At 45.4% G+C, this 11,390-nt stretch overlaps 1 protein-coding gene across 2 annotated transcripts in view; it reads left to right on the top strand.

Annotated features, from left to right (window-relative positions):
* The first annotated feature begins 1,601 nt into the window (after positions 1–1,601).
* The window catches only part of CRHR2 (corticotropin releasing hormone receptor 2), a 141,615-nt gene continuing 131,826 nt past the window's right edge, over positions 1,602–11,390 (top strand). Inside the window, exon 1 of one of the 2 annotated variants that reach the window (XM_025896822.2) lies at positions 1,602–1,660. Coding sequence is in view for 1 of the 2 variants with exons in the window: in XM_018089228.2 (XP_017944717.1) it covers positions 10,491–10,538 (48 nt within the window). In the remaining variant the exon portion in view is untranslated. Of the gene's footprint in view, positions 1,661–10,459; positions 10,539–11,390 lie in introns of those variants that run through there. The other variant, XM_018089228.2, reaches the window with a different exon arrangement.

The raw sequence follows: 11,390 nt of genomic DNA, 5'->3' as shown, positions 1-11,390 counted from the left end.
GCCAGGAGCCCCTTGGGCAAGTAGGCATGAAGATATGGGGTGACCTCGTTTTGCTTTTATTTGCACAGGGGTCTAATCTGGCAAGTATTTGTAGATGAGAAGAGCAGGACAAATGGCTCTTGTTTCAGAGACCAAGTGAACCAGGAACAGCCACACAGGCAGTTTTTGGGTTGCCTGGTTAGAAGGGTGTACATGCTGTTGGGGAGTCTTAAAAGGCTCAGTGCTGGGGAAAAAAGGACTTCTCATTGCAGCTGGGGAATAGCAAAGGAGATGCTCCACATGCTTGGAGATTTTCGGAAAGATCTGCTGATGATTTGGTGACCAACTAGCTGGAACATTTTTGCCCTGGTGTGCACAGGAAGCTGGGAGTCTTGCTACTCATTATCTTGGAGGTGGAGGTCCTCATCACACTTTGGGGGTGCATCTTGGGCCTGGGGGATGTCCCCTTGCTTCTGGAGGATTAACAGGTGGTTCATGTTGCGCAGTGTCAGGGAGGATTCTACTTTTCCTTAACAGACTTGTAGGAGGTCACAGAATCATAGAAATACTTGAGTTGGAAGGGACCTTAAAGATCATCTTGTTTCACCTCCCTCCCATGGGCAGGGACACCTTCCCCTATCCCAGGTTGCTCCAAGCCCTGTCCAACCTGGCCTTGGACACTTCCAGGGATGGGGCAGCCACAGCCTCTCTGGGCAACCTGTGCCAGGGCCTCACCACCCTCACAGGGAAGAATTTCTTCCTAATATCTAATCTAAATCTATGCACTTTTAGTTTAAAACCATTCCCCCTTGTCCTATAACTATCTGCCCAAGTAAAAAGTTGCTCTTCCTCTTTTTTGTGACCCTCCTTTAATGCACTTTGTGCACACTGCACTTCTTGCCTGAGCAGTGGGGAAAACCTGTTGCTCCTGAGAGTTTTTGAGCAATGGAGTTAACAGTTTACCTAATGCCTGGCAGGATGGGGTGGTGTTGAAGGGATTTTTAATTCTTCTAGAGGATTGTGGGGGACATCTGCATTTCACTTAACTTTGTAAAGAGGTTCCCATTGCACCCAGAGCCTGGGCAGGGGAAATCCTCCTGTGCCTGGAAAGTTCGAGGTAGTGGAATTCCTAAAATAGGGGAGGGGAGAGGAGGCTTTCGTGGAAGGCATCCCCATCGCATTCACTGCTTGGGGAAAAGGATCCCCAGCGCACTTAGTGCTTGGGGAGGGGGTTACCCCACTGCTTCTGGACGACTGTGGGCAGTGAGGTTCTTCTTGCACCCAGTGCCTGACGGACGGCGGAATCCGCCTTGCGCTCAGTGCAGGGGGAGAGGACGGTCTCCGTCGCTCCTGGAGGCTGTGAGGGTCGCCCTCCCCCGGGGGTGCCCCCGCAGCCTCCATCCCCAGGCACCTGGCAGGGCGGGCTCGGCTCCCCCCCTCTCTCCCTCCTTCCCTCCCTCCTCCTCCCTCCCGGGGGTTTGCCCTGGACGCGCCGGCGGCGCCGGGCTTGGCTCCTGGACGGCGGCAGGGGTCAACGGGCGCGCCGGGGGGAGATGGCCAGCGCCGGGCAGCTCCGAGCTCCGGCTGAAGCCCCGGGGAACACCCCCGAGCCCCCCATGGCCGGCGGGCACCGCAGCGCAAGCCTCCCGCAGCGGCCGCAGCCGCGCTCCTGCTCCTGCCCGTAAGTGCGCGAGCACGGGAGAAGGCGGGTGGGAGGGACAGGGACAGGGACAGGGCAGGAAGGGACAGGGACAGGACAGCAGGGACAGGGACGCCCAGGCGGGGAGGGAAGAAGGCGGGAGGGCGGCCACCGACGAAGCACAACACCCGGCTGCTCTGCTTCGTCTGCCAAGGGCTCGGAGAGACCCCGGGCGGGCTCCCGCAGGAGTGCCCGTCCCGGGTGCCCAGGGATCCGTCCCGCTGGCCATTCCCTGCTCCATCACAGGTGCGCTCAGAAAGGGGCGCAGGAACACCCTCTCTCCGCCCGTGGCTGCTCAGCTCTGGGTCCGCTCAGAGCCCCGGGGCTCAACCGTAGCCCTTCTTAGTGTCCCTTTCCCTGTGGAGCAGCAGCCTCACTGTCCCTTTCGTTGCCAGAAGAAGTCCCAGCACAGGGACCCCGCTCCCTGCCCCAGAGGGGAGGCGTTTTCCCTACACCTCCCCGTTCCCTGGCTGGTGCCCGTCGTCCCCGACCTCTGGCCCTGGTGCTTCTCGCAGCATGTGCCCGAGCAGGGATCAGCAGCAGGGGTGGTGAAGGGCAGGGCTCAGCCCACGCATCCATCCAAGCGTTTGCTCCGAGTTTCTCTCGAGGGAAATGCACGGGAAGCTTTTCGGCGTGGTCCTTCTTCATCACGAGCATCCCCCTGGGTGATGCTGAGATGAGGTGGAGATAAGACTGGCCTGTGTCAGGCTGGACTTGAAACAGCTTTCCCAGCCCACATTTTTAAGTCAAGCTGAGTGCTTTGGTGACTTGTTTGTTTTGACCGATGGTTTCAAGTGTGTTAAGTCAGACTTGCAAAGCAAAAGTGAGGGATTAAGCAGGAGGAACACTGATCCTGTGCAGAATTTGTAAAGGCTGTTCCCATAGCATTAAAAATGTGACAGTGACTCTTCCAAACCAAAGTGTAATTGGCCTGTCTTTAGCATTTCCTTAGATAAAGAAAGAAAATCTGTTTTATCTCCTTAATTATCTTCAATTTTGTTTTGTTTTAGGTTTGGTTTGTTTGGGGTTTTTGTTTGTTTGTGGCTTTATTTGTTTTCCTCTACTCTAGTTGACAAAGAAAGATAGAGAAAAACCAGGTCAGGAAAGGCAGCAGGCTTCAAAGAGAAGCAACAATTTAATCTGAAGAGCAACAATTTAATCTTAAAATCTTTGTGGTAGCTCTCTTAGAAGACAGAGAATACTTTCCAGTGTGGGGTTTTTTTCCAGTCAGAGATCAGTGCACATGGAATCACAGTGGCATGGGTCTACACACTGGTGTTTTCAATCCCAAACCATTTTTTCCTAAACTTTGTTTCGAAGTCCTTTTTCTCTTCTAGACTGTATTTTCCCTTACTGACTTACTTTGGTCCATAAAAATATCTCAGTTTGCATTTAGAGAGGGGGTCTTGACAATGAGGTTGTCAAAAGTACTCAGGTACTGAGTACTTAGCCAGACTAATTCTTTCTCAATGAATCAAAAAAATGTTGTGTGCTTTCTCTGCGGATATAATCTGTGGACAGATTTCCAGTTCCGCTGCAACTTTGCATTTGAATTATTTCTGTAAATTTTGGTTGTTATGTTGCTGCTTTAAAACAAAACTGCTGCCTCAAAAGAAAGAAAAGAAAAAAAAAAAGAAAAAAGTTAATAATCAATATGTCAAGTTTCCCTAAAGCGTGGTTAGTCTGAGGGAAATGTGTGCTCTGAATATATTCCACTTGCTTTTATAAAGGAGCTTGTTTGGATGTGTGATACTTAGGGAATCTTAGGGATTCATGTGTACACCTACCAGGGAAATAACCTGTTGGAATTTGATCTTCAGCCTCACCTATGGAACAGCTCCGGCTGCTCCAGCTGTAGCAAAAGCTTTTGCTGCTCTTCTGGAGAGTGTTTTCATCCGTGAATTGTGTTGGTAAATCTGTACCTCTGCTTTACAGCTGGATGAAACTTGGCACCGAGAAGCTTAAGAGCAATGTTTTGAAACTCTGGCTCAAATCCAAGGCTCTTAAGTTCTTGTTTAACTTGAAAACACTCGAGAAAGTGGACTCGAAGTCGATGACTTTATTCACATTTGTGGATTTGAGGAAAGGAATAGCTTCTTGTGGGAGCAGGCCCTTACCCAATTAAGGGAGTTTAAGTTTTCACAGCAGCCAAGCAATTGTGTTTTATGGGAACTGCAGCTTTGCAACGCCCACGAGATGAGGCAATTTTCTAGCACAGAATTAGATCTACCACATGAAAATGCTGGTGCAAATGAGCTGACAGATTTCACAGGGCTGGTCAGCAAAAAGGGTGAAGACTTACACTGAGATTTATGTTCTCTTGAAGAGGTTCTCTACATATGATACACTGGAAAAAATATTTAATGTGGAAACCAACCAAACAAATCCTAAAGCAAATTAATCTTTTTGACATTTTGATATAAAGTCCTCACTAAGTTCACATAATTTGGAGAGAGGGATTATTCATCAAAACCAAGAGCAAAGCTCACTATAATTCATATGTTCTCCTGAAGTTGTTAAAACAGCCCGGGCAGTGTGAGTGTATCAGCCAGTGGTGACAAGTTAAATAATATTCCTAGTCTGAGACTGCCAAAATTCAGCCCTATTGTGAATTAATGCAGCATAAACATCTCACTCATCAGGAGAAGGCTTTGCTGGGGTAGGACTTTGGCAGGGTTTAAATCTGTAACCATTTCATGGCAATTACTGGGTGTTTGAGGGAGGTAGTTGTGTGCTGGTGTGTTGCTGACTGGTCCTTTTGCCATGAAACACTTCAGTGACGATATTCAGAGCTGCCCTTAGCCAGCAAGAAAGGAGCTTTAGCTTTTGGTCATATAAGGCATCTGCTTACACATCATTATTCTGTCCAGAGCAGAGGAGAAATAATGATTAAGTCCTCTAAACTCTGTGACCTTCATATTCCAAATCAGAGCATGGCTGTGCATGCCCTGCTGAAGCCGGTGGAGGAAGAAGGAGGTGCAGGAAGAAGAAATCTGGTTCAGACTTTTTAGTGTCAGCATCCTAAGTTCTAACTCCACTGGTACATTCAGATTTGCAGGACAGCTCTCCAGCCTTCGGGCCAAGTGCCACAGGGTGGTTTGTGCCTGTGGGATTAAACTCCTTCAGCTTCTAAACCAGGGAGATTTTGTGCAAACTGCCCAGTGAGATGGTCCATGGCGCAGCCTAACTCCCAGATCATTCCCAGGAACTGTTGGAGATACCACTATGATTTCTTGGGGCACAAATGTGGCCAGGAACCACTCTAAAAATTTAACAGTATAAATGATTAAGTACTTAAAACAGACCTTTGCACTGCTTGATTCATTAGCTTAGATGGAGTGTAGCTGCACTGCCATCCCTCACACTCTCCATGAGTACCTGAGGGAGGTATTTGCCTCTCAGGCAAACTCTTCATTGCTTTGAATTTGGCAATTAGCTTTCTTTGTGTCAGGGATTACTGTGGGATCCTGCTGGTGATGTGCTGATCTGAGAGATTCATCACGAGAAGAACAGGGTAGTGGATAACACAAACTTTTTTAGGAAGCGTTTTGGTGTTTTCTGTTTTATTTTAATTTTAACCTATATATTAGTGAAGCAAATATTTTAAAAATACTGTATTAGAACAAACATTTACACATTTATAGATTCTTTTAATGGTTCTGCAGATTTTATTTTTGGGGAGAGAGGGAGGTGAGGAAATGTGGGTGGTAACAACAGGCTGCACACACTGCTGAATCTGTTCCTTTTTAGTTTATCTCACTTTCAGGTTTGCAGCACTGCAAACCCAAAAAGGAGACTTAGGGGGAAAGCTGATTTACTTTAGATTAAAAATTTATCCAGTAAATGACATTTCTGCAGGAATTTCTTCTTCTACACCGTGTCTATAAATTGAATCAGATAGATCAGATCTTCATCACGTCCACGTCTTTATTTCTTTTAATCCACACCAGTTTTAATCCCAAATGTAGTCTGCTCTCCCTTAAAGTGCAAACATGAATTGTTGGATGTAAAGCTGGAGCTGTCCAGCGAGCCACTGGCACCTCCCTTTCTCCTGTAGATTCAGAATAACATGTGTCACAGCACTGCATAAACATTGTCTTTGCTTCCTTATCTATTCATAACAACTAAACACTTCCTGATAGTTTGCTTTATCAAACTATTTCTTTATACAGAATAACTTTCCTTTACTGGTAATCATTTTTTAAAATCTTAATTGCTTTGAAAACAGCTGTAATTGATTTAAGCTGGCAAGTGTTGGGTAAAGAGCTTTATGTGTTTTAATTCTCTTCCCCGAGGAGCTGAATAAATTTGGTTGTGGCCGTTGTTACAAAAGAAGACAAATGGAAACTACTCATTGAGCATCGTGATCAGTCAGCAAACAGCACTGTCCTTCAGAGGAATGTCTGCTTGAATTTCATCAGACATGTCCAAATACATGAAAATTTCATTTCCAGTTTCTGTTGCCAGAGTGGGGGGATATTTGTTAGATGCTTCCTGCAATGCTCTTTGACATGTAACATGTCAGAGCTGTTGGAAGTACTGCCAGGTTCTCTGGGTCTGGGATCATCTGGGATGGCTCTCCCAGGAACATGTTCTGCTGGATCTTGACAAAGGCTGGTCCATTTGGGAAGGGCTGTGGGAGGGACAGAGGGGAGATGGATTCCAACATCCTGCCCTGACCGCTGGCTCACGAGTCCCTCACTGCTGGACAAGGGAGCCCAGGTTGGGAGTCAGTCCCACTGCTGGGAATGTGCTGCTCCTACCTGTACACGTTGTGTTCCCCAGCCTGACAGCTCCATTGTGGAGCTCCATGAGTGGAGAACTTGGGAAGGGTCCTTCTCCTGGAATGATCAGTGACACGGCCTGTGTTTGTACAGATACACGGCGTGTTTTCGCTGAATAAGAGAGAAAATCCATTTGGTAATTCAACAGCTCAAAGGTACTTCTTCAGCAGAGCTGCAGGAAAATGAAAGTAATTAAAGCCTTATAAACTTTTGCATAATCCTGGCTGAGTAACTGTCCACTCTGGACCGTGTGTGCCGGGAAAGTAAATAGTGAGCAATGCAGATGAAGATCAAAATACATTAGCTGTCCTCGCTGCAATGCTGAACTCTTGCCCTGGTAATAGTAGCTGAAGTGCCAGAGGACGGGAAAGAAGCCAGTCTGAGGGCTGTGGGATAATCTGTGTTGCTGTTCCCCAGGTTCCTGGGATGCAGGACACTTGTTGAGCGCTGCCATGCCTGCGCTGCCGTAGTTTTGGGAGTGCTGTCCTCCAGCAGAGGTGGCTTTTCCATTGAAAAGGAAGGAGGAAAGAAGGCAAAAGTGAAGGAAAGGAAGTGTGCTGGTGTGTGGGAGCAGGTTGGCCGTGGGGCTGCCAGCCAGGCTTCGCTGGCGGCTTAGCCAGGCCGGGACTAAAGTATCGATTCCCTTTGAGTGGCAGTAGCAAACTCCCCCAGCCCAGACAGAGCTTGGGTTTCAGGAGGCCCTGCCAGCAGAGACAGCACCAGGGGCTGCACTTTGCAGTGGCCATCACAGCTGTCACCTTGCTGCTTTCCCTGTTCCAGCCCCTGGACTACTTAAAAGAGTGCTCTGCTCCCGCTCTTCCCTTGCTTCGGGGGTGAAGGCATCCAGGGATCTGCCCGCTCCTCCTGTTATCAGCTGAGTCTTTCAAAGCAGAGAGGAAGGCCAGGGTTATCCCTCTGGCTGAGGAGAACAACGTCCCAGAGCACAGGAAAGAATTTTGACCGCGTGTGCTCCTCGTCAGAAGCAGCGAGGATTTTTCCTCATCCTGTCTCAAGTCCTCCCTGCTGTGACATCAGCTATTTAGTCCATCTTGAACTTGAGACACCTTCCAAGGTGTAAGAAACCCTTATTTTATCAGAACTAGTGTCTTTGTGAATATTTTGAAGCCTTGTCAGACTTCCAGTATTTCTTTCAGACAGAATAAAAGAAAATTCTATTTTTAAATACAAAAATAATTTAAAAATGTCTTTTCATATTATTTGGCAAAATATTTTAATTATTATTATGTGAACAGAGTCCAAAATATTAGAAACATGAATGAAAAAACCCTCAAAGCCTCGAGATTGCTGATTATTGTTCAAGATACAGCCTGTAAACTGGTAATTACTGCATTGCAAAAAAAAAGGTTTGGAGAGTAATTGTTATCTATGATACTTTTTACCATAGGGACTATAGATTCTAGAACCAAGGAATGGGAAAACAATTTGTGCAGGGCTAATTCCAAAACCACATCATGCTCACCCAGTTCAGTTGTGAAAACCTGCAAAGATGGAGCTTTCACAACATCTCTGAACCTTTTTTCCAATGCTCAGTCGTTGTCATGGTGCATATTTTTTCCCTTTATGTTCTGTGAGATTTTCCCTCACTTCAACTTGTGAATGATGCCTGTCTTGTCTTTCTGCTGTCAGCTCCTGACAGGAGTCTGACTCCTCTGTAATTCCTCTTCAGGAGGAAGAAGATCTTCTCTTGTTCCAGTCTTGGAGTTAAATTTCCCTGTGATATGCGTTTTTCAAACCTCTAAAGGTGGGCTCCAGCCCAAGAGGTAAAAATTTAAGGAAAAAGGAATGGATGGAGAGAAAGAGAATTAAAAATGAGTCGATGAGGTGACACTGAACTACCATGAAATTTTGGGTTAAAGGAACATTTTATGGAGGATACAGAGGTGCAATTTTCAACATTCCACGGAAAGTTGAGCAGAGTTCAGTAGCTGATTAAAGCCTAAAGCACGGGAGATGGATTTTTACCTTTTTCAGGCAGGAGCATACTGGGAGAGACCTGAAAAACAAAGATTAGGAGCTCACATTTGTTGAGCTAGAAGTGGAAGAGCCTGTGAAGGGAGGCCTTGAAGTGTAGTGACAGTGTGATGACAATGGATCCTTGCAGAGGCTATTCAGGTAGATAAGAGGTAGCTGAGGTACTGACATTCACTTGGGTAAATATGACTTTTAAACTTGAGTTTAAACTCTGGATTCCCTGTGTGTTTTGTCTCCAGTGCATAAGTTATCTCATCCTAAAGGATGTGTTTAAAGCAGAAGCAATGGATTGTTCCTTGATAGTGCTTCCTTCTTCCATTGGGTATGAGGGAACCTAAAGCAATGCCTTCTGAAATGTGTGGGTGAGGTGAATCACGTTTGAGCTGCTGAGAGGATTCAGAATAATGGGAATTGGGTGGAAAGAGTAGGGAAGAATTAGTCATGGGTTTGGTGTGAAGATCTAAGAAAAGGGAAGACATTAATTCAGGAGTGCTGGCTCTCCTTCCAGTTTCTGGATATGATATTCACAGACGTGGGGGATGAATAAAAAAACTCTTCAGGGATGTGAGATTGAAAAGTCTTTCCACTAAGCAATATTATTTTGAAGAGAGCTGTACCCTGCGATTCAAGTGCTGTTTTGCTCCTTTTTTACACATCTCATGTGGCTTTGAAAGGGTAGGAGACTTGGTTGGACAAGTCCAGCCCATGGGTGGCCTTAAACAATTTTGCTTTATGTCTCATGACTCAGAAGATCCCTTGGCACGTGCCTGGCTTCAGTGCATCAAGAACCTCCCCTCTACACCCTTATTCAGCAGAGCATGTGGGCAGATGCTTAATGAAGGCAGATATCCAAGTTTCAAAGACAACAGTGAAGTTCAGTGGTGGGCTCAGTGTAGCAGATGCTTAAGGGATTTTTTTTTTAATTTATTTTTGAATAAGGATTAATTTAATTTCACGCTTAGAACTGAGCATGTGTTCAGTTGCTTTATTGAACTGGGGTCCTAATTCCCATTCCATGCAGACTTATAGTCTCTTTTTCCAGACTTCCTGGAAGAGCTGCAGAATACATCTGGCCTCTAAGATCATAGAGCAGTGTCTCCTGGAGCATTTGGGGTTCTGTAGCTGGTATCACTATTTTATCTATCTGCTTGGATTAACTTAGAGGTGAGTAATGACAGGGAGTTGAAAGAGCTGAAGGATAACTTGAAAAGGAGACTGCTTTTCTTGAGCTATTCCCAGAGTCTTTCCTTTTACTGTAACCTTAGCTGTCTCAGGCTTCAGGTTGCAGGTTCCTGTGAAAACTTGTAATTAGACTTTCTATCATAAATTAATTTTCTGGTGAAGCAGAACCAAACAATTGTATGCTGGCAAATGCTGCTGCACGAGAAGTTTTAAATGACTGAGATGAGAAAAGCCAAAAAGGTCTTTTGGTTCTTCAAAAAGCCAAGTATTTTGACCACTCTGGCCCTCTTGTCACTGTCATTGAACAAACACCTCTTTTATATACACCTCGTGTATGAAACAACCACACACCAGTGAATATAAATCCATCCTGGCAACAGTAAAGATGAATTCCCCCTCCTCTCCTGTGCTAATCTCTTTTTTTCTCCTGAAGTAGCATTTTTCACTCTCCCTGGTTGTGCATATTCCTTCAGGTGATTAATAGTCAGCAAATATTCCAGCTCTCCTCATTCCCTCCCATGTGTTGCCATCCCTTAGAGGGAAAGAGCTGCTCAGATGAACATTGGCATTTGTTATAAGTGTATTCCATGGAATACCTGGCGTTTTTTCCCTGGGCATCTGTTTTCATACACAATACTGGTGATGTCAGGAACCCCTGTAGAACTTACCAAGTGCCCACCTGTCCTGGAAACTCCTCAGCTGTATTCAAATGGAGTTTGGGTTTTGTCATGGAAGGGTGGGATTCACTTTGCTTTTGCTGCATTGAGCTCTTTCACTAATTACATTTTCATTGTGAAGTTAAATGCACGTGTCTCCCTGAAATGAGCTTCTGTGGACACAAACTAACAATATTTATGCTGAATTGGACCTCTGCCCTGAGAACATCTTTCCCAAACATTGAGGTGAGCACAGGATCTCATTGTGGGGATGGTGCCTTTGGAGAGCTTAACTTGATAAGGTTACCTTTGAGCCAGGAGTGTCTCTCAAATGAATTTATTTGCATTGTCTAACTGAAGAACTAGAAATTAAATGCAGGTATTATCTATTAAATTGAAAAACTAAAATACAGGTAGTATTTATTTAATTGAAGAAGTAAAAATTAAGTAAAAGGTAGTATTTATTTAATTGAAGAAGTAAAAATTAAGTAAAAGGTAGTATTTATTTAAGCAGTGCTGCTTCAGAGAGATGAAGGATAGGAATAAACACACTCCAGACACAATCTGTGCCATTACCAGAGGTGTCTGCTCAGAAAGGGAAGTGTTTTGACTTTATAAAGAGCACAGGTGGATAGTTTAGACTGAAACTTTGCTCCTGTATGGCCTTAGAGGCATGAAATGGGTCCTTCTCTTGTCAGCTGTGGACTGAGCACATGTTTTGTAGCTGAGAACTACAAAATTGTTTGATGATGGAAGGTCACCTCATCTTGCTCAGTAAAAGACAGGAGTAGTGCTCCAGATAAGATGGGGATGTGTTCCTGTCTCCTGTAGCCATCACCTCTGAGACTGTTTTTACCTCTCCTTTTTCATGGAGTGTCTGAAGGAAATTTAGGAAAGATTCATCCAAGTGACCCTGTCCTTCTAGGGGGTGAGACCCAGCTAGTGCGGTCAGTGCAGGAAATTTCAGCTTAAAGATTTAAAATACAGCAGATGAATTGCATCTGAAAAAAATCCTGCTTCTCCTCCTGAATTGCAGAGGAAATCCTGGGTGATCAGCTCAGCTGTTGCTCTCTCTGTTTTGAAGTCTGAGCTATTTAA

The sequence above is a fragment of the Manacus vitellinus genome, unplaced genomic scaffold (assembly GCF_001715985.3).
Source record: "Manacus vitellinus isolate BGI_N305 unplaced genomic scaffold, ASM171598v3 scaffold_12_pilon, whole genome shotgun sequence".
Lineage (NCBI taxonomy): Eukaryota > Metazoa > Chordata > Aves > Passeriformes > Pipridae > Manacus > Manacus vitellinus.
This window is presented reverse-complemented; position numbering and strand designations above follow the sequence as displayed.